We start from the raw sequence: 24492 nt of genomic DNA on the forward strand, positions 1-24492 counted from the left end.
GAAGAACATCTATATCAACTAAGGGAATGTGCACATTTATGAACATCAAGATTCAGTCTCAAAGCATCTAAAGTCATCACAAAGTGAAGGCAATGTATGAAATGGTAGGCACATTCTTTTTATTTAGATGTATGTACATAAATACTGTATCTGGTAAGTAAATGGTCTTAGCAAGTATTCATCATCAGACAAGTATTCAAAACTTACCACAAATGAGTAATATAGCAAAAGGATAACATCACTTGTTATTTTACACATTACATTGGATTTCTTATTTCAAAAATTTCTCAATTTGTTCTATCCACATGAACAAACTCTCCTTAACTGCGCAACCTTGAATAATCTTTGCCCCTCTCATTGGTTATCAATTTTCTCTTCTATAAAAATGAGGGTGTTGGGACCAGATGAACTCTAAATCCAATTTTAATAGTCTAAGAATGATCTATTAAATGGAATTGCTCATACTAGCTGTCACAGAAATACCTTCATTACATAGAACCAGATAATATAAATAGGGCACTCCCTAAACTATCTAATGAAAGAATAAAGCGCTGCCAAGAGCAATTTTGAAAAGAAAATAAAATCTATCAATACAACTTTTGAATTGGTCTCATTCATTCCTTGAAACAGAGCACAAAAATTGTTATTCTCTTCAAATTCCACACACAGAGTATTCAAATGCATGAAATTATCCCACCCAAAAGTAATAAAAATGAGCCAATATCCAATACTGCTTGAAGGAAATAAATTATTTTCCCAAATATTAAAGAAAATGGAGTTTCATTAACTGGTCATTTTCTCCTGCCCTTCTAACTTCTGCAAATTATCTTTATTCTAGCTTCTACATTCACATATATATGTGTGTGTGTGTATATATATATATATACATATATATATATATGTATATATGTAATGTGATTTCCTACATTCATCTTACACTTCACTTCTTTGGCAAAAAATCATAGTGCATCACACACACACACACACACACAGAGAGAGAGAGAGAGAGAGAGAGAGAGAGAGAGAGAGAGAGAGATTGAAACGCATCTCAAGTTACTTGAAAGTATGCTTGGTGCCCACTTGGAGGGGTTATTTCATATCTGGAACTTTGAAAGTACAAACTATATTACTTGCCCTAAATTATTCTTCTCTGTAGTTCAAGCCCTTTGATTTTGTCCCCAAACCTGGTTTGTATTGTGAAAAGTGAAAAGTAAAAAGATCAATAGTCTGGAAACATAAAAATATGAGATAGAAATATTATCATAATAGAGAAATATGAGTCCTTGAGCCTCATATTTTCCCAGGTTTTTCAATTTATGAATGCTATATTTGGAATTAAAGCTACAAGAGTTTTAGAAACTAAAATCACAAAAAAGTTAAAACAGTGGGGGCAGCTAGGTGGCGTAGTGGATAAAGCACCAGCCTTGGAGTCAGGAGTACCTGGGTTCAAATCCGGTCTCAGACACTTAATAATTACCTAGCTGTGTGGCCATGGGCAAGCCACTTAACCCCATTTGCCTTGCAAAAATCTAAAAAGTTAAAACAGTGAAGAATCTATCTCACAATTATGTGATCTGAGTACTTTTCCTCTGTCAATAAAGAGACTAGAACAAATAGCTCTCACATGAGCCTTTCCTAAAATCATTCCATGCTGAAAAAATAATTACATGATTACTAATACTAACCAAAGACATATAAGCTTTAACTTGAACTTAAGGATAGTTTATCATAAATAAAATAATTGAAATAGATGAAATCTCTGCCAAGAAGCTTATTATCTGGTTTTTTCCCCTCACTTTTCTACACACACACACACACACACACACACACACTCTCTCTCTCTCTCTCTCTCTCTCTCTCTCTCTCTCTCTCTCTCTCTCAGAATTATACAGTATTCTCTTTTAGGGAAAAAACTCAGCCAGTAGGGAATCTGAGCTTATAAGATATTTTGTCACTGACATGCTGAGCCCATAGTTCAGAAAACTTAAGAAAATCTTAAATATTTAGGCATCAACACCCTTCAACCCATTCTAAACAGATTGTACTGCAACCAATAGTTTTGGCTATTCCCCAAAACAGCTTTAGAGCAAAGGGAAACAAAAGGAAAATATGTTTCCTGCCTGACCTTTAAGATACTACACAAGTTCTTTTTTCAGGACTATAATAGTATTTTTTTTTTGCTTGCCAGAGTAAGAAGGTGAGTATAAAAGAAAAAACTATATTTAGCTCTTAGTGCCATTAATATTGGTTGTAAACCTTAGGCCATTCACTTCCTCCATAGGCCTCAATTTCTTTATCTCTACTATGAAGGGACTAGTCTCAAATGGTTTTTTACACCACCTTCAACCTCCAAGTTTAGATATTGAACATAAAGGAATATCTTCATTACATTGTGAGCTTCTTGAGACCATGGATTATCTTTTGCCTCTTTTTAAATAAATCCCCAGCACTCCAGCATAGTGCCTGGCACATAGTCAATGCCTAATAAATGTAAATTGCTTAACTGACTTACCAATGATTTCCATTATCAAATTAGAAATATATTCCTTCAGCAAGAAGTTTCACAGACTTCTTGACAAAAAAAAAGGAAAAAAAGAGGAAAAAATGGTAACCGGTCTCTAACCATGTTGGTTGGAACAGTATAACAACCATATTATGCTTGCCTAGAATTATGATCTAACTCCTTCTAAGTCTTCTAAATGAATTCTAACTTGTTCTTGTCTATCCTAAAATGTATTGCTAGGAAATGATTTCTCCTTTCCTCTAGACGATAGTAATTTTTCTTAATGTCTCTGGGAACCTAATTCCCTCCTCTATATCCACATGACATATACCTACAGTGAGTGCCTAATAAAGCAGGTCACAATATCACATATGATCAGTAGGTGACTCCAAGTAGTATGACAAAGCCTAATTAAAATTTCCCAGAGCTAAAAGTCATCAGTTTTATAAAAATTCATCCCCTACTGGATTTATTTTGAAAGTTGGATAGTTTTAAGATTGAATTTAGTTCAGGGTAGCTAGGTGGCGAAGTGAGTAAGAGTAACTGTCTGGAGTCAGGAGGACCTGAGTTCAAAGGTCTCAGACACTTAATAATTACCTAGCTGTGTGACCTTGGGCAAATCACTTAACCCCCTTGCCTAGCAAAAATAAAACAATTAATTTACAAAACAAAAATAAAGATTGAATTTAGTTCAAAATTTAGGGCATTTGTACATTAAGACTGTCCTGCCCTAAAAAAAGCAAATTTAAATTTAATACCACTCTGGGATAAATTAATAACCAGAAGCAGCTAGGAAGCAATTTTTAAGCACTGGATTCAAAGTCCAGAAAACCTGAGTTTAAAACTGAACTCAAGACACTCATGAGTTGTTTTACCTTGGGTAAGTTACTCAGGTTACTATTCTGTAAAATGGGGAAAATAAAAGCCCCAACCTCCTAGGATTATTATGTGGTAAAATGAGATAATTTTTATAAAGTGCTTTGTACATCCTAAAGTACTATATAACTTTTATTAATATTATTAACTTACTGCATTAAGAATTCAAATTACATTTTATCTGTTTTCTAATTTGAACCTGTATACAGATTAGCAGTAAAATTTACATGCTTACTAAAATAAATAAGTTGATGTTTTGAATGAGAAAATTTTCACTAAAAAAAAATCACATTAAAACAAAATCTACATATAAAATATTCCTAAATACCAATCAATGGTTAAATAAAATAAACCCATTAAAACAAAATCTGTATATAAAAATATTCCCAAGTATTATTCTAAGTACTATTTAATACTATAATTCAAAAATTATACTCACCTTGATGAAGTTACAAATGGACAGGATTGTCCATACAAACCCATCTGGCCACAAAGAGAATCTAGGAGGGAGAAAGTAAAGAATACTATTATTAACATGAGTGCTCAAAAGTAAATGTTATTATAAATTAAATTACTATAATTGAAACATTACTTAAAGCAGTATAATAATGTTATAAAAATGTTCTTTAAATTAGGGATATACTCAAATGAAGCAGAAATGATAGATAACAATAAATAGGACTTCCAAAGTCTAAAAAAGAAACATGCTAGGAATATGTATGGTTAGGCCAAAAAGAAGCATGATCCTGGAAAAGTAAACAACTGGGCTTTGCTTCCTTCTTAAAGAGACAGCAACACTGAGAAAGCAATTGATTAAAATCCCCTAGAGGAGTTCACAGACCAGGTCAAAAGGCAAAAGACACAGAAAGGATTACTGTTCAGATCCTAGTTTCTGCCCTTAGCAATCCTGCTGGAATGGTAAGAAATCAAAAGGGAAATTCTTTTGACTGCTATGGATTTAATTTATACTTCTTTTTGTCCAATTCTCTCCATCCAAAGAAAAACTGACCAAAAACAACCCAAATATCTCTTTAAGGAAGAATAATAGTCAGTTCCATTAAATTATCAGTGATATCAGGAAAATCTCTCAAGGTACCCTCCAAATTGAGTTGTCTTCAATGTGCATCCTACTAATTATTAAATTTTAGATTTATACCTATTCTTTCCAAAATATAACAAGGTGGGGGGGGGGGGGGGGGGCGGAGCCAGGATGGCGAAAGGAGAGGACCTTCTCTCAGTTGCTCTGGAGCAAAACTTATAAACTAAGGACTCTAACTACATTTTCGAGAGACAGAATCCACAGAGGGATCCAGTGAGGCAATTCTCCAACCCAAGGTAACCTGGAAAAGAGCAGAAAGGCTCAGCTCCATGGGATCGGAGGGGTGGCCCACCAGAGAAGGAACTTCAGCCTCCTGGAGGCAGCCCCAGGGCGCAGCGAGGGCAGTTTCCTGAACTACACCCCAGGGAGCACCAGGCACAACTTCAGAGAAGGTGGGGGAACACAGGACTCTGCCAAAGTGAGCACGTGGAGCCCAGCCCTCAGGGCACACAGCGAGCAGTGTGGTACTGGCAGCCCAGATCCAGGAAGAGGAAGCAGGCAGAGCCAGTAAGGCATGAGCCCACTAAACCCAGGGAGGGAGCAGAGAGAGAAAGAGACTGCCAAGCTCTGCCCCTGGAAACAGGACTCTGGGGTTCTGACCACATTCAGATCCTGATCGCAGTCTAGGCCCCCCCAAAAGAACAGCAGGGACCCCCCACCTCATCCCCATGGCAGAAGGGGGCACTTATGGTCATTCACAGACCAGGAGGGAGGACAGAGCCTCACACACTGAGATCCTTGTGGGAGTGTCCCAAAAGCTCAGAAGCACCCCAAAACCAGGCTCAGGCTGGGAAAATGAGTAAGCAGAGAAAAAAGAGGAACACAATTGACAAATACTTTGCCTGTGATCCCAAGAAGGATCAAAACACTCAATCTGAAGATGAGAAGGTACAAGCTCCTGCATCTAAAGACTCCAAGAAAAACAGAAATTGGGCTCAGGCCATGACAGTGTCAAAAAAGACTTTGAAAATCAAATGAGGGAGTTAGAAGAAAAACTGGGAAAAGAAAGGAGAGAGATGCAGGAAAAACATGAAAATGAAGAGTCAGCAGCTTAGTCAAGGAAATCCAAAAAAATGCTGAAGAAAATAGCATGATAAAAACCAGCTTAGGTCAAATGGATAAAACAGTTCAAAAAGTTATTGAGGAGAAGAATGCTTTAAAAAGCAGAATTGGCCAGATGGAAAAAGAGATAAGAAAACTCTCTGAGGAAAACAAATCTTTCAGACAAAGAATAGAACTCAGGGAGACTGCTGATTTTATAAGAAATCAGGACTCAATACTTCAAAACCAAAAGAACATCTCATTGAAAAAAAACAACTGATATATATAGAAAACAGATTTAGGAAAGATAATTTAAAAATTATTGGAATACCTGAAAGTCATGACCAGGAAAAGAGCCTTGACATCATTTTCAAAGAATTATTACAGGAAAATTGCCCTGATATCCTAGAAGCAGAGGGCAAAATAGAAATGGAGAGAATCCACTGATCCCCCAAGAAAGAGATCCCAAATAACCAACCCCCGGGAATATTATAGCCAAGTTCCAGAACTCCCAAGTCAAAGAGAAAATATTACAAGCAGCCAGAAGGACACAGTTCAAATATCATGGAGCTACAGTCAGGATCACACAGGACTTAGCAGCAACTACATTAAAAGCTCATGGGCCTTGGAATATAATATTCCAGAAGGCAAAAGAGCTTAGAATGCAACCAAGAATCAACTACTCAACAAAACTGAATGTCCTCTTCCAGGGAAAAAGATGGACTTTCCATGAACCAGGGGAATTTCAAATGTTCCTGTTGGAATGGCCAGAGCTGAACAGAAGGTTTGATCTTCAGATACAGGACTCAGGTGAAGCATGGAGATTGGAGGAGAGGGGGAAAATATGAGGGACTTAATGATGATGAACTACATGTATTCCTGCATAGAAAAATGACACTGATAATACTCATATGAACCTTCTCATTTAATAGAGCAGGTAGAAGGATCTTTTATAGATGAAGCACAGGAGAAAACTGAATTTGAAGATATATTGTGGTATAAAAATGGAGTCAATAGATAAAAGGGAAATGTAATGGGAGAAAGAAAAAGGAGAGGAGGAATAGTCTAAGATATTTCATATAATAATATTTTTCTTTATTGCAATAATATGGAAGGGGGGAAGGCAAGGGGGAATGAGGGAATCTTTGCCCTCATCAGAGGTGGCTAGGAGAGGAAACAGCATATATACTCAATGGGGTATAGACATCTGGAGTAAGGAGAGAAGGGGGACAGGGGGAAGGGGGGTATGTGAGTGATGGAGAGGATGGACCATGGGGGGAGAGTGATCAGATACAACATTTTCTTTTTTATTTCTTGCAAGGGGCTGGGATTGGATGGCCTGTCCGGGCCAGGTGGATGCTGGGTAAGGGGTGGTATATGGGCTTGGGGCCTATTGGCCCCAGGGCCGGGGATCTGTCTGCTGCACCACTCAACTACCCTACAGCAAACACAGAGTGAAAGGAAAGAGAAAATATAGTTCATGGTAACAGAGAAGTATGAATGGAGGGAGCTGCGATCAGCAATGGCAACGGTGGAAAAATATGGAAGTAACTTTTGTGATGGACTTATAAAGAATGTGATCCATCCGCGACAGAGCTGGTGGTGTTGAAACACAAGACTGAAGCACATTTTTAATTATTATTTTCTAGGGAGTGTGGCAGGGCAAATGGGACTGGGTGGCATGCCTGGGGCCACACAGCTGGGTGATTGCTGGGTGTCTGGGACTGCATTTGAACCTGGGTGCTCCTGGCTCAAGGGCTAGTGATCTGCCTGCCACCCAGCTGCCCCTACTATTATTCTTATTACTATTTTATTTTATTTTATTTTGTCTTTTTTTTTTTAGCTTTTTTAGGGCAATGGGGTTGGGGTGGCTTGCATGAGGTCACACAGCTGGGTGACTTTTGGGTGTCTGGGGCCAGATTTGGGCTCAGGTGCTCCTGGCTCCAGGGCAGGTGCTCCGTCCACTGCACCACTTGGTCATACCAACAATTATTATTATTATTTTTTTTTAATTTTTTTTTCTCTCCCCTTTACTTTATCACTTATGTGGGTCTATATTTTCTTGGGAGGAGGGGGTATTATGTTTACTCTTAAACAAAAATATTTTAGTAATGTATAAAAAATTATTTGTACAAAATAAGAATAAATTTAAAAAATATATAACAAGGCACCCATAAAATCTGATTTCAAAAGCACCATGTATTTTACTCTCTTTGCATATATTCTGTATATACTCACAAGTCTTTGCTGTTTCCAATTAAAATCTAAAATCTGTGGGGAGGAATTTGATTTATTTGTAGGAGAAATTGTTTTATTTATGACATGTGTATCCCAGAACTTAGTATAGTACCTGGAACAGAACAGGGACTTAATTAATGGTTAGTAACTGTCAATTTGTCAACAGAACAAATAGAAGCAGACAGACCAATTAGAAAGCTGTTGACTTTAATGAGAATTTCTCAACCCAAGCATTTAAGACAAGTCTCAAGTAAGCTTTCTACAGATTTATACAGAATATATAGAATCATAAGATCTAATAAGTCTAACTCTTATAGTAAGGAAAAGAATGGAGGCACAGAGGAGTCAAGTTCCTTGTTCAAGATGACTTCTCAATCCCTTGAGATGATTGTAATGATGATTGAGAGTCATCTGCTTACTAATATACCATGAAGAGATAAATTAACCAAATCTAGAGACAGAACAAGATTTAGAAATAAATTTTGGAGAATTGTACATCATTGCCTTCCACCCCTTCCATATTACTGCAATAGCTTGTTGTAATAAAGAAAAATCTTACTATATGAAATATCTTAGTCTATTCCTCCTCTCCTTTTTCTTTCTCCCATTACGGTTCCCTTTTATCTATTGACTCCATTTTTATACCACAATATATCTTCAAATTCAGTTTTCTCTTGTGCTTCATCTATAAAAGCTCCTTCTACCTGCTCTATTAAATGAGAAGGTTCATGTGAGTATTATAAGAGATAAGAAAAACTACTACAGCCTCCCATTCCCCTCCCAACCCAAGAAAAAAATACTAAGAAAACTTAGAACTAGAAGTCAAAAGTAATAGACAAGAAAGGAGCTATCACTGGGTGGAGCACATCATGAGCGCAAACTGAGAAGTTTTTTTGACTCATTAGCAGCATTAAAAAGGGCAGTTTCAACTGAATAGTGAGGATAGAAGTAAAACTGTCAAGGAGGAAGTGATGTGGTGAATAAATGGAGGAAGTTTAGCCCATAAAAAGTATGAATGAGATAGTGGTCAGAAGAAAAGACAATCAGGTTAAGATTTTTTTCTCAGTCTGAAAAGACTGGCATGAATTGAGCTGAGAGGAATAAAATCAGAAAAATCTAACAACAACATGGTGTGAGGATCAATCATGATGGACTTGCTCATTCCATCAGTGCAATAATCAAAGACAATTTTAGAGGATTTGTAATGGAAAATACCATCTGTATCCAGAGAAGGAACTGTGGAGTTGTCTTATGTATTAATTTTGCTATCTCTTAATGTTTTCTTTCTTCCTTTTGGATCTGATTCTTCTCTCACAACACATTCATTTTCCACCTATGCTTATTATGGATGCAAATATAAAGTCTACATCAGATTGCCTTCTGTTGGGGGGACAGGGCAGGAGGGAGGGAGAAAAATTGTAAAACTCAAAACCTTGTAAAAAATGGCTGGTAGAAACTACAATTGTATGTAATTGAAAAACAAATAAAATATACAATTAAAACAAGATTATTTTCTTCCAATGGAGTAATCATGAGATTTTCTCTTTTATAAAATGAAAAGGTTGATTTATGTAACCTCTAAGACAGCTCTTACGGTACATGATCCGATGAGGTTAAAAGGCAGAAAAACTTGAAAAAAATTAAAGGATCTAGAAAAGTAACAAATAAGTGAGAAAGGACTCATCTAAGAAAAAAAAAATACAACACTGTCTAAGCTCATTTTCTTCTCTTCAATCCTCTCCAGTAGTCAAAGAGATCATCTTTAGATAACCTCCTCCCCCAAAGTCCAACAAATAGAGGGAATTAATATCTTATCATACAAAAACAGCTTCCATTTGTTTCCCCTACTACAGCCACACACCCCACAATCTAAAATAGGAAAGGGAAGGAATGAGTAATGTTCTCTTCATACAATAGCTGCAAGAGAAGTGTTCTCTAAATTTCTGCCCAGTAATCCGCTATTAGTAAATCTGTTAAAGGTTTCTGGCAGAATTCATTATTCCTCAGAAATCCTTAACCACACAGTTTATGCTAATTTGATATCGGTGGTCCATAAAAGAATTTCATTCACCTGGATATAGTCCTTGGGAATATCAAGAGAAATTATGATATCAACCATTCTCCTGTTTCTCTAGCCTAAAAGCGAATAAAACAAATGAAGACTGTCCGGGCTAGACATTTATTGAGCTAGACGATGAAGCTAGTTCAATAGTCTAAATGGCTTACCTTCAGTTAAGTTACAGAGCTTTTCATGACTCTGAGCATTCCTTTGCATCAAAGGTTCAAGTATTTGACAAATTTTCTACTTCAATTAAAAATCATGATAATAAATGTGAATGGAAGGAATCAAGACAATTTAAAAAACAATACAACAATATAATGTATTCTTACAAATATTTACAAAAATATTCAAAGCAGCTCTTTTTGTATGGTCAAAGAACTGGAAATTGAAGGGATGTCTAACAATTGAGGAATGGTTAAACAAATTGTGGCATATGTCTGTAGTGCACTACTGTTCTATATGAAATCATGAAGGACAGGATTTCTGAAAAGTCTGGGAAGAATTGCATAAATTGATGCTGAATGAAATGAACAGAATCATTAACAACAATATGGGATGATCAACTATGATGAACTAGTTCATTAAAGCAGTAAAATAATAAAATAATAAAAATAATAAAATAATTTTAAAAAAATGTAAAGACTTGTGATGGGAAAATATCATCCCTATCCAGAGAAGAAACTGTAGAATTTAAATAAATATCTTCCATTTTTAAAAGTTGTCCTATGTATTATGTCATTTTTTTTCTTTCTAATGTTTTCTTTCTTCCATTTGGATCTGATTTTTTCACTTCATGTTCAATACTAATCTATGTTTAGCATGGTTAAAAATATAGAGCTTATATCAGGATTGCTTTCTGTCAGGGGAGGGAGAGGGAAGGGAGGAAGGGGGAAAAATGTAAAACTCAAAACCATGCAAAACAAAAATGATTGGTAAAAACTACCATTGCATGTAGTTGGAAAAACAAATAAATTAAATTAAACTTTAAAAAAAGAAATATCCTTCAAACACATTTAGTAAATTTAAAAAAAAAGGTTGAAACAAAATTGTTGTTTCAAGTGAACCAAAAAAAGGTGGCAATCATGATTTCAAACAAGTTAACACTAAAAATAGACAATATAGGCAAAACTATGTTTAAAGACAACACAAAATGAGTGCGTGTGTGTATATACATACATGTTATATACATAAACACACATACATACAATGAATGCTATAATATCTAAATACTTAAAGGAAGAGTTCTAATTAAAGGGAAAAATGAGACTACATATAAAATTATGAATTCAAAATTTCAATATATCCTCAAATTTAATCAAATCCAACCAAGAGAGAAAACATGAAAAATAAGGACCTGAACTTTTTTTTTTAGAAAAGTCAGTCATGACAGAGCTTTAAGCAATTACTAATTGAAAATAAAAAAAGAATACATACATTTCTAAGCTACAATGGGCACTTTTCCAAAAATTCCTACTGTCTGGTTCTAGGGCATAAAAATTAAACATCACCTTTACCAACTACAATACAATAAAAATTATATTAATAAAGGGACTTTGAAGGAAGGGCTATAAATTAAATAAAGAGTAAATAACTTAATTCCAAGTAATTTTTGAGTCAAAAAACAAATCAAAGAAAAAAAACAGAAAATACAATGTGAGAACACTAAAGGAGCTATACCAAACAAAAAATGCCAATAGAAAAAATGTCAAAACTTTTGGAATAAAGTCAAAACAATCCTGGGAGGAATTTTTATATCTATAATCATAAAAAACTAAAAAAAAAAAAAAGAAAAAAGCCAACTGGACATGCAATTTAAAAACCTAGAAAACACTATAATAGAAAAGTAGGCTTATTATTTAATGGTTTATCTTATACCATTTATTTGATAATAATCTTTTATAATTCTATCTTTCCTTCAGGTCTAATCTTCTTCATTCATTCTCAACATGACCTCCAGTGTCTCCACCACTTATTCTTTCCCAGGCCATCATCCTTTCCTTATCAAGCAACCCTGAAGATCTCAATGAAATCCTCTACACTTTCCCCCTTCCATACTAGTTAGTCATGCCTTTTCAAACCACATAACTTGGACTATTCTCACTATTCGCTATCTTCATTACTACTCATATATTGCTAAACAGAGATGAGGAAAATCACGAAACCATGATGAACCATGTGTTCAACATAAATTTATGGTAAATAATCTAAACTAGACTTTCACTGAAGAAAGGTAATTCTTTTATACCTCCCCAACAATTTAATATTTCACTCAATATCCCATTCAATATCACAGCACCTATTCCAAACCTTTTTTTTCATCCATCCCTCAAGTTTTTTCCAGAATCCTGGGACTCAACTAACCTCCTCAGCTGAAGACCTTGACTCATTTTTCACTGAAAAAAATGAGGTCACCAAAGGCACCCTTTTCTCCTCTCATCTTACATTACTAAGACATCTTAAAAATGAGGTCACCAAAGGCACCCTTTTCTCCTCTCATCTTACGTTACTAAGACATCCTCCCCACTATTTCTTGCTTCACTACTATCTCACATGAAGACATGGTCCTTCTTCCAAGGCAAACTCTAATTCAAGTTTGATTCCAATTTCCTGTCTACTTTAGCACATTTCTCCCTCCATCATCTCTATTCTCTCACTAATATTCAATCTTTCTCAATCAACTGACTGGATGCTTTCTTGCTGCCTACAAACATACCCAAGTCCAGTCCTCCCTCAACCCCACTCCATTCTGAGCTGATCCAATAATCCCTGCTACCTATAGTCTTATATATCTCCTCTCGTTCATGGTTAAACTCCTTTTAAAAAAAGTCATCATATTAGGTATCTTCATGTATTGTCATTTCCTTATAATCCCTCTGTAATATAGCTCAGGGTTGTCCAAATTTTAAAAGTTTTTACTGAACAACAGATTTTTTTTTTTTTTACTGAAACTATTTATTTGATTTGCCATTTTAGTGAGAGCTCTATGGCAGTAACTCAGCTTCCTTAACTAAAAGCATTTTAAACCCATGGGGGTGGTGTGCACATAAAATCACTGCAGGTCACATTTTGGACAGCCTTGATCTAGTTCTGACATCATCCATTAAAATGAAATTGCTGTCTTCAAAGCTACCAATGATCTCTTAAATTCCCAAACCTAGTGGCCTTTTTTTCTCAGTTGTCACCCTTCTTGTTATTCTCTGCTAATCTGAACGATGTAAATCACCTATTCCTTGATATTTCCTCCTAACTTTTTATGTTGGTACATCACTTGGGTCTTCTCCTACCTAATCTGACCACTCCTCGTCATATTACTCGATTTTCTTCCAAGTCATCTTCACTACAGTTTATGTGAGTTCTCCATTGGAGGGCCTCAATACTCTGTCCTAATTTTCCCTTGTGTTTTCACTCTTAATGATATAAATACCCAAGAATTTAATTTTTATCACTAGGATTTCCAGATTTCTATATGGAGATCTAATTTCTGAGATCTAAATTCACATCCCCACCTGCCTCTCTTAGGAATTTCAAACTGGGGCGGCTAGGTGGCGCAATGGATAGAGCACTGGCCCTGGAGTCAGGAGTACCTGAGTTCAAATCCAGCCTCAGACACTTAATAATTACCTAGCTGTGTGGCCTTGGGCAAGCCACTTAACCCCTTTTGCCTTGCAAAAACCTAAAAAAAAAAAAAATTCAAGCTGTAAACTACTTATTTAGCATCCTACCAATCAAAATTCCAAATCATTATTTTAATGAATTCGAAAAAGTTCTAAGTAAATTTATATAGAGAAATAAAAAGTCAAGAATTTCCAGGGATTCAATGAAAAAAAGTACAAAAGAAGGTGGCTTAGCCTTACCAGATCTAAAATTATATTATAAAGCATCAGTCATCTAAACTGTCTTATATTGGCTAAGAAATAAGAGTCGTGGATCAGTGGAATAGACTAGGTGCAATAGCATGAAATGATTATAGTAATCTGCTGTTTGATAAACCCAAAGAGTCCAGCTATTGGGATAAAAACTCTGTCTTTGATAAAAACTGCTGAGAAAATTGGAAGTTAGTATGGACTTAGATTAGATTAGACCAACACCTCATACCCTATACCAAGATAAGATCCAAGGGGCAGAGCCAAGATGGTGACAGGAGAGGACCATCTCTTAGGTGCTCTCAATCAAAACTTATAAACTAAAGACTCTAACTAAATTTTTGAGAGACAGAATCCACAGAGGGACCCAGTGAGACAGTTCTCCAACTCAAGGTAACCTAGAAAAGAGTGGAAAGGCTCAGCTCCACGGGGGATCAGAGGGGTGGCCCACCAGAGGGGTGGCCCAGCAGAGAAGGAACTTCAGCCCCCAGGGCGCTGGGAGCCTTGCTCACAGCAGTGAAGGCAGTTTCCTGATCTACACCCCAGGGAGCACCAGGCACAACTTAGGGGATCAGCGGAGGACCTCTGCCAGAGCGAGCTCCTGAAGCCCAGCACTCTGGGGTTCTGACCACATTCAGATCCTGATCACAAGTCTAGGCCCCCCATGGAACAGCAGGGACCCCCCACCTCACCCCGGTGGCAGAGGGGTGTGCTTATGGTCATTCACAGACCAGGAGGGAAGACAGAGCTTCATGCACAGAGATCCTTGTGGGGGTGTCCCAATAATACTCAAAAGCTCAGGAAGCACCCCAAAACCAGGCTCGGGCTGGGGAAATGAGTAAGCAGAGGAAAAATGAGGAACAAGATAAAATCCAAATGGACGCGGGATTTAGACATAAAAAAAAAAATTATAAGCAAAGTAGAAGATCAAGGAGTAGTTTACCTCTCAGATCTATAGAAAGGGAAACAATTTATGACCAAGGAAGAGATGGAGAACATCATTAAAAACAAACTAGAGGGGACTGGGTGAGTCGGGGGTCTGGGGGCGGGTGGGGGGCGGGAGGCCGCGGCGTGGCGGGGCGCCCCTGGCCCCGGAGGGCCCCGCGGCGGGGGGCCGCGATCCCGGGGGCGAGGCCGGGCCGGGCGGGGTGACCCGGCAAGGCCACGCAGCCGGCCCGGGGTGAGCCGGCCGCTCCGTCCCCAGGCCGCCATGGGGGACGTGGAGAAGGGCAAGAAGCTCTTCGTGCAGAAGTGCGCCCGGGCCCCACGGAGAAGGGCGGCAAGCACAAGGCCGGACCCAACCTGCACGGGCTGTTCGGCCGCAAGACGGGCCAGGCCGCCGGCTGCTCCTACACCGACGCCAACAAGAACAAAGGCATCACCTGGGCAGAGGACACCTTGATGGAGTACCTGGAGAACCCCAAGAAGTACATCCCGGACACCAAGATGATCTTCGCGGGCATCAAGAAGAAGGGCGAGCGGGCCGACTTGATAGCCTACCTTCAGAAGGCCACCAGCGAGTAGCCGCGCCGCCGCCTTATTTATTGTCCGAAGCAGCCCAGGAGACTCCTTTCCTTTTTGTACGTGTACCATAACGGCCCTATTTAATTGGTCTCATGGCCCTGAGCATTTCGATCCTGAATGGCTGTTCCAATAGAGAAATTATGCAGATTAGGTAGGCTTGGGGTTAAGAAATCTCCCTTCTCTCTGTTTCGGTCACCACCAAGCTGTCACACTTGAATGTTTATTTTAAAAGATTTAGGCAACTTTTTTTTTTTTAAAGCAAGGGCTAGGTGCCCGTGCCCCACGTCTTAGAAAAGTTTTAATTAAATCTGGCTTCCTTCACCAAACTCTGGGGGAAGCCTACTTAATAATTTCATATGACTTTTACTTGTTACCGGTTTTGGGGGGGTGGGGGGATTGTTTGGGGGGGTAGGCCCCAGCCTGTCCAAAGGCTAGTCCTATTGAATCCCATCTTAAATTCCCTAACTTTGTGCATACATAACTTAAATTACAATGATTTCATTAAATACTGCCTTACACTTGTTGAAAGGCATTTCAGTATATTGTCTAAGGACTGAGTAAAGGTCATCCCATCCCTGCTGGAGTTCAGTTGGAGATAAGATCTCCCAGAAGACCTGTTGAATGGAAAGATTACAGGCATGTTCTTAGTATGTGAATAGCAGTGATACATATATTCACTTGGAGAGTCCAGTTTAGGGATGTACCATTAGTACTACATCTGTAGCCATATTTAAAACTTAATGCACTTGGAGGATTCAGTTGTATGGAGATGTGCCATTAGTGCATCTATGGTCACCCCCAAAACTTGATTCAGCCATTAAACATTTGTGAATATAAAAAAAAACCTAGATAATTTTGATTACATTAAATAAATTAAAAAGCTTTTGCACAGACAAGATCAAAAGAAATGTAGTAAATTGGGAAAGAATTTTTGTAACTAGTACTTCTGACAAAGGACTCATTTCTAAAATATAGAGAACTGAATCAAATTTAAAAAAAGCCATTCCCCAGTTGACAAATGGTCAAAGGATATGCAAAGGCAATTTACACAGCTGAGGAAATCAAAGCAATCCATAGTCATATGAAAAATGGCCTAAATCATTACTTATTAGAGAAATGAAAAAATTAGAGCATCTCTGAGGTACCACCTCATACCTCTCAGACTGGCCAATATGACCAGAAATGACAATGATCAATGTTGGAAGGGATGCGGGAACTCTGGGACATGAATACATTGTTGGTGGAGCTGTGAACTCATCCAACCTTTCTGGAGAGCAAACAAAAATATGCATACCCTTTGATCCAGCAATACCACTACTGGGTCTATATCCTGAAGAGATGATGAAAAAGGGTAAAAACATCACTTGTACAAAAATATTTACAGCAGCCCTGTTTGTGGTGGTAAAAAATTGGAAATTAAGTAAATGTACTTCAATTGAGGAATGGCTTAACAAACTATGATATATGTACGTCATGGAACACTATTGCTCTATTAGAAACCAGGAGGGATGGGAATTCAGGGAAGCCTGGAAGGATTTGCATGAACTGATGCTGAGCAAGAGGAGCAGAACCAGAAAAACACTGTATACCCTAACAGCAACATGGGGGTGATGATCAAACTTGAAGGACTTGCTCATTCCATCAGCACAACAACCAGGGATAATCTTGGGCTATCTGCAATGGAGAATATCATCTGTATCCTGAGAAAGAATTATGGACTTTGAACAAAGACCAAAGACTATTATTACCTTCAAATTAGAAAAAAAAAAAATCGTTAAATTATTATGTAATTTTACTATGTCATACTTTATTTTTCTTCCTTAAGGATATGATTTCTCTATCATCACATTCAACTGAGATCAATGTATAACATGGAACCAAACCAAAGCCTTCTGTGAGGAGTGGGGGAAAAGAAGGAAGAATGGGGGGAAAATTGTAAAACTCAAAATGAATAAAATCTTCCTTAAAAAAGAAATTTCAAACTTAATATTCTTAGACATTAAATTCAATATATCCAATCTGATATATGCAAAAGGTAAAAATACTAAGGGATAGTTATTTAATAAAAGATTGTTAGTGACAATTAAAAATATGGCCCTAAAAGAGAGTTTGGATCTACAACTCACACTATACTTTACAATAAACTCCAGTTATACAAAGTATGTGTAAAGTATTTTTAAAAATTTTTAAATATTCTTTTTTATAGAAGATAGAAAATAGTTATTAAAGGAATGGAAAATTAATGAAGGCACAATGGACAAATCTGATAACATACAGATCAAGATTCCATAGAACAAAAATAATATAACTCAAACAAAATTTTAATTAACAGACTGAGTGGGAAAAGGGAAAGTTTTTATGTATTTAAGAGTCATATCTAAGGGACAATATTTTTCTTTTTTAATTTCATTTATATGTAAATGATTTTTGTGGTACCAGGGGCTTAAGTGACTTGCCCAAGGTCACAAAGCTATTAAGTATCAGGTATCTGAGGACAAATTTGAATTCAAATCCTGTACTCTATCAATTCTGCCACCTAGCTGCCCCTATATTTTCCAATTACATGCAACGGTAGTTTTCTACAATCATCCTTTGGCAAGTTTTTTAGTTCCACATTTTTCTATCACACTCCCTATAACAAGGTGTAAATGCTCAATCATGCTTAACATATTTTCATAATATTAATGTTGTGAAAGAGGAATTACGACTAGGGGGGTCATAAGAAAGAAAATTTTAAGTGAACATGCTATGCTCTACATTTTTCAGACTCCATAGTTGTTTGTTTTTTTTTTTTCTGGATGTGGACGGCATTTTCCATAACAGGTTTCTCAGGATTGTACTTAACCTCTGAACTGCTGAGAAGGAGCTGTATCCATCACAGTTGATCATCTCACCCTGTTGCTGTTAACGTTTATAATGTTCTTCTGGTTGTTGATCACTTTACACTGCATCAGTTCAGGAATTTCTAAAGACCAGCCACTGAAGATTTCTTACAGATCAATAGTAGTCCATCACATTCACATATCATAACTTATTCAGTCATTACCTAATTAATGGATATCCCCTCAATTTTCATTTCTTTGAGGCAATACTTTTCAATATTCCATTAATTTTCTCCATGAAATTTTACCAATATTTATAACTAGGACTCCCCTTTCTAGTCATCCTTCTCCATTTAGCAAGCAGTGTTTACTGACTGAGGATGTTTCTAGACTCTTGATGTAATTGTGACAAGTGATTTAGACCAGTTAAATTTTATTAGAAAATGGGGATAAATCTATTTCAAAGATTTTTCTTTTATTTTTTCCTTTTCAAGCACCTTCCTTGCTTAAGTATATCATGCTGGAGCTATCTACATGTTTTTCCTCCACTGCTACTGATTTTTGTTTTTATAATCAATGATCGGACTATACAAATTACTAAACTGGAAATGACCCAAACAATTATGATCAAACTTTTCTTGTCTCTAAAATACTACTAAAGTTTTGTGGCTACTTGGTGCTTACTATATCCAGTTAATACAAAAAGCTCTTCATAAGGTTCTTTCCAGATGTTCTGAAATACTGTTAACGTGACCCTGTGATCCTCTAAGGCTATGACAACAGTGACATGCAAGATTCTATTATGTGAAAAAATGGGGTTCTGAAAGCAGATGTCTTCTACATCCAAAAAAACTTACTACCAGTCTTTTTGACAAGGCAAGCCATGAAACAATGCAAAATATAAAAAAAAAAAAAAATTCAAATCTACATGGGACTTTCAAAATGGAGGAAAAGTAAATAGGGTATTAAAAATCACAGATTTCAGATAATATGGAAACAGTTTATCTGATGGTACTCTAAAGATCTTTATCTAGTAGATATTCAACAAATGGGTATATGATAATAAGAGAACTGAAAATCAGTTCTGATATTTTCATTATAAACATGAAAAAGATAATTGCAGCTAAATTAAGAGGTTCTTGGTAACACAAATAAAGGCAACTTGGCTACCTCTTAATGCTATGCTCCTGAATACCTACAAATAAGAGCACCATAAAGGCAAATGAAACTACATCAATTGACAAAGAAGGTGGAGGTGATGAAATTCTGTCAAGAATTCTAGGTAAATCCTTAGAACTAAGAAATCATCAGAAACGTCAAAGAATTTTAGAGAAACCTCATGTCTAGCAATCATAATTAAAGTTTTTAAAAAGAGAAGGAAAGCTTACATTAAAAAATATGTTGTTGGGGCAGCTAGGTGGCGCAGTGGATAAAGCACCGGCCCTGGAGTCAGGAGTACCTGGGTTCAAATCTGGTCTCAGACACTTAATAATTAAGTAGCTGTGACCTTGGGCAAGCCACTTAACTCCATTTGCCTTGCAAAAACCTAAAAAAAAAAAATGTTGTGTGTTTTCAAAGTCAAAAAGGCAGAGTAAATCAATAACTCACCCAAAATCCCCTGCAAATAAGTTTAAAAAATGCTTCAAAAACAAATTCTGGGGGCAGCTAGGTGGCACAGTGGATAAAGCACCGGCCCTGGAGTCAGGAATACCTGGGTTCAAATCCAGCCTCAGACACTTAATAACTACCTAGCTATGTGGCCTTGGGCAAGCCACTTAACCCCATTTGCCTTGTAAAAACCTAAAAAAATATAAAAATAAAAATAAAAAATTCTGGAGGAACAGAATCAGCAATGAAATAATTTTCCATCCTAAGACAACTCAGGTTGACAGGAAAGATTCACTGAGGTGAATAGGAAGCACAGTTCTGCATCATGGCCCAGGCAAGCCAATAGCAGGCTGCAGCACAGCAAACCAAGGTAGCAGGCCTCAGGAAGAACTGAATCATCAACAGGAATTTCTAGAAATCTTGGCCTACAGATGATAAGGGGGTCAGACAACTGGTCAGAAGGAGATTAGAGAGGACTCTTTGCTGGCACTGGGTGCAATATTTTGTTGCACTACCCAAGCATGTATCTGAATCACAGACTCCAGTCACAATCTCAGAGTGAGTTCCACCCTAGAGGATGCAGCCACAGGGGAGCACAGTCCCTAGTCAAAGGTACATGGCAAAAAAGAGTGCCTATCAAGCACAGGCTAAGAGAGCTGTGATCATACCTTTCCTCAGATCATGCCACTGCAGAGGATCTGCAAACTTACAGGTCTATAAAATTAGCTCAGAAAACAGCAATACAAAAAAAAAACCCTGAAGCTTGGGGCAGTGCCCTCTTCACCGCAGGAACACAATCCAACAAATTTAAAAAGTCAAAAAATAGGATAGAAAAATTATAAAAAAAAAAAACAAAAAAGAACCTGATCTCAGAAAATTATTATGGTGACAAGGAAGATCAAAACAGAAACTCAGGAGGAAAACAAAATCAATTAAGAGAGACATAAGAAAAACTGGAAAAAGAAATGAAAAGTGATACATGAGAATTAAGAAAAAGAGTCGGTAGAGGGGCAGCTAGGTGGCATAGTGGATAAAGCACCAGCCCTGGAGTCAGGAGTACCTAGGTTCAAATCCAGTCTCAGACACTTAATAATTACCTAGCTGTGTGGCCTTGGGCAAGCCACTTAACCCCATCTGCCTTGCAAAAACCTAAAAAAAAAAAGTCAGTAGCTTGGTCAAAGAAGCACAAAAAAAAAATGGGACAAGAGGTACAAAATTTCACTGAAAAGAAAAGAACTTAAAAAAGCAGAACTGTTCAAATGGAAAATGAGGTACAAAGGTTCAGACTACTGTTCCTGGAGTCAGGAGGACTGAGTTCAAATACTGCCTCAGACACTTAATTACCTAACTGTGTGACCTTGGGCAAGTTACTTAACCCCACTACCTTGCCAAAAAAATAGAATTGGGCAAGTGGAAGCTGACTCCATGAGGCAATAAAAAATAGGCAAAATAAAAAGTATGAAAAAATGGAAGAAAGATCTCATTGAAAGAAAATAACTAACCTAGAAAATAGATACAGGAGAGATAATCTAAGAATTATTGAATACTCTGAAAGCCTGACCAAGAAAATAGGTTAGACATCATATATCAAGAAATTATCAGAGAAAACTACCCTGATATCCTAGAACCAGAAAGTCAAATAGAAATTGGGGGGAAAAACCTACCAATAACCTCCTAAAAGAGATCTCAAAATGAAAATTACTAGGAATATGACTAGGAAAATTCAGTCATATTCCAGAGCTCCTAGGTCAAGAAGAAAACGCTGCAAGAAGTTGGAAGGAAAAAATTCACATATCACAGAGACACAAGTAGGATTACACAGGATTTGTCAGAAAAAAATCAAAGGGCGTGGAATATGACATTCCAGAAGGCAAAAGAGCTAGGATTACAACCAAGAATCATCTACAAAGCAAAATTATCTATCCAGTCTAGCAAAACTAAGTTATCATCCTTCAAAGGAAAAGAATTGTTATTTAATGAAATAAAGGACTTTCAAACATTCCTGATGAAAAGACCAGAGGTGAACAGAAAATTTGATTTTCAAACAAGAAACTCAAGAGAAGAGTAAAAAGGTAAAAAAGGAAAGAGAAAACATGAGATTCAATAAGATTAAACTGTTCACATTCTTACACAAGAAGAGGATTTTTGTAACCCTTAACAACTTTTATCATGATTAGGGCAGTTAGATGTAGGACATAGACAAAGAGATCAGGTGTGAATCTTAAAATGATGGGATGATATAAAAGAAAATTAAGGAATAAGAGGGATGCACTGGGAGAAAAGGGAAGGGAGAAATAGAAAGGGGTAAATTATCTTAAATAAGAGGCACAAAAGAGCTATTGTTGTTCCTCCTTTTGAAGAGGATCAATGACATCACAGGGTAATGTCTTGACTTGTATATGATTTGAATTTTAGTGAGACAAAGTTGCACAGAAGAGCAGCCTCTCCCAGTCACAGAAGTCCAGTGGTAAGATAAACATAGAGATAACTAGCCAAGGTCCAAGACACAGTGGAAGGCCATGGCAACTTTAATGTCTGATCAAACTCTAAGGGCTCCACAGAGCCTGCTTCAGCTGTCTTCATGGCCTTTGGAACAAATTATTTTCATCTACACTCATTCCACAAGAGAAGACTTTACATGCATAATAAGACAGACTTCTCCCTAACTGGCCAATAAGCTAGGGCCTGTCAGTTATCCCCAACCTGTTTAGCCCATCTACTGAAACAATTTACTGGGATATGGCAGCTCAAATGCTATAGCTTCTTGCAGTTTACAGGTGGAGAAGCAATCATAAAAAAAAGGTTTGGCAAGCCCTTATACCAGAGGTGCTAGCCCTCCTTGAAAGTCCCGAACACCCTCCCCTTCAGTCCTTCCCTGCATTTAAAAGGAAAGCCCTAGACTAGGGCTGTCTTAAATGAAGCTGAGCTACCACAGAGCTCTTGCCAAAATGGCAAATTGAAATATATTTTCTATTGCTTCAATAAAAGCTTTTAGAAGGAAGGTTGGACAGCTCTGCCCTAGACTACTGGGGGTATGGGGGGGGGGAGCAATTACAGTAGAGGGAAAGACAAGATGATAGGGATGGCAGGCAATGCTTGAAACTTACTCACATTGGTAGCTCAAAGAGCGAATAACAGATTATAAACTGATATGGAAATCTATTTTAACCTATGCAGAATTGGGGGGGATAATAAAAATAAAAGAAATGGGGGGAGGGTAAAACAGAAGGGAAACTGGGGAAGGCATGGGTCAGAAGCAAAACACTTATAAGAAGGAACAGGGTGAAAGGAGAGAGAACAAAGCAAAAGGATTGAGGGCAACACACTGATAATAATCATAATGATGAATGGGATATAATAAGAGGGAAACAGAGAGGGGATTAAAAAACAAAATCTCAGCATATGTGGTTTGCAAGAAAAAATTTGAAGCAGAAACACACACAGAATTAAAGGTAAAGGGCTAGAGGAGAATATATTATGCTTCAGTTGAAATAAAAATAAAACAGGGTAGCAATCATGACCTCAGACAAAGTAAAAGCAAAAATAAATCTAATTAAAAGAGATCAGAAAACTAAATCTTGCTGAAAGGTAACAGAAAATTAAGGAAAACCAATATTAAACAGATATGAACCAAATGGTATAACATTCAAATTTTTTAAGAGAGAAGTTAAATGAGTTATAAAAGGAAATAGTAAAACTATACTATGGGGGAGACCTTAACTTTCCCTTCGAGAACTAGATAAATCTAAGAACAAAATAAACAACAAAAAAAAGTTAAGGAGGTGAATAGAATTTTAGAAAAGTTAGATATAACAGACCTCTGGAGAAAACTGAATGGGAAAAGAAAGAAATTTGCCTTTTTTCTCAGCAGAAAATGACAACTACTAAAAAAAAAATTGACCATGGGCATGAAAAGCTCACAGCCAAATGCAGAAAAGCAGAAATGTTAAATGACCCCTTTGTGGCTTTGCGATAAAATTACATTCAATAAAGGGCCATGGAAAGATAGATGAAAAATTAATTGGAAATGAAATAATATAATCCTAAAAAATAAATGGTCAAAGAATAAATAATCAATAATTTCATTAAAGAGATGACAATAATAAGACAACAAAGCAAAATTTATGGGCTACAACAAAGTAGTATTATATGGGAAAATTTATCTCTTTAATAAAATAGAGAAAGGGCATATCAATGAACTGGGTATGTAACTTAAAAATTAGAATAAAACAAATGAAAAATTCCAATTAAACATCAAATTGTATATCCTGAAAAAATCAAAGGAGAAATTAATAAAATTCAAAGAAAACTACTAAATTAATCAACAAGGTTTTATGAAAAAAAGAAAAGAAAAACAACCAGTTATTAGAAATGAAAAGGGTGATTCACTACAAATTAAGAGGAAATTAAGACCTATTTCACCAATTATGTGACAATAAAAACTGATGATCTAAGCAAAATAGATATTTACAAAAATACAAATTGCCCAGATTCTATTAAAAATAGAATGCTTAGGGGCAGCTAGGTAGCACAATGGTTATAGCACTGGCCCTGGAGTCAGGAGTACCTGAGTTCAAATCCGGTCTCAGACACTTAATAATTACCTAGCTGTGTGTCCTTGGGCAAGCCACTTAACCCCATTGCCGTGCAAAAAAAAAAAAATGAATGCTTACATAATCCCATCTTAGAAAAAAAGAAATTGATCAAGTCATCAATGAACTTTCTAAGAAACCAGACAGATTCACAAATGAATTCTAGCCAACATTTAAGGAATAATTAATTCCAAAATTACATAAACTATGTGAGAAAACAAAGGAATACAACCAAATTCCTTTTATAAAAATTATTAAGGTGCT

General features: G+C 36.8%; 1 protein-coding gene across 10 annotated transcripts in view; it reads right to left on the bottom strand.

Annotated features, from left to right (window-relative positions):
- The window catches only part of FOXJ3 (forkhead box J3), a 155131-nt gene that overhangs the window by 107401 nt on the left and 23238 nt on the right, over positions 1-24492 (bottom strand). For 7 of the 10 annotated variants that reach the window (XM_074217782.1, XM_074217781.1, XM_074217784.1 and 4 more), the window contains one exon: positions 3819-3879. In XM_074217782.1, coding sequence (XP_074073883.1) covers positions 3819-3879 — 61 coding nt within the window. Of the gene's footprint in view, positions 1-3818; positions 3880-15182; positions 23702-24492 lie in introns of those variants that run through there. The other 3 variants (XM_074217783.1, XM_074217785.1, XM_074217788.1) reach the window with 3 other exon arrangements.

This window comes from Macrotis lagotis, chromosome 1 (genome assembly GCF_037893015.1).
Source record: "Macrotis lagotis isolate mMagLag1 chromosome 1, bilby.v1.9.chrom.fasta, whole genome shotgun sequence".
Classification (NCBI taxonomy): domain Eukaryota; kingdom Metazoa; phylum Chordata; class Mammalia; order Peramelemorphia; family Peramelidae; genus Macrotis; species Macrotis lagotis.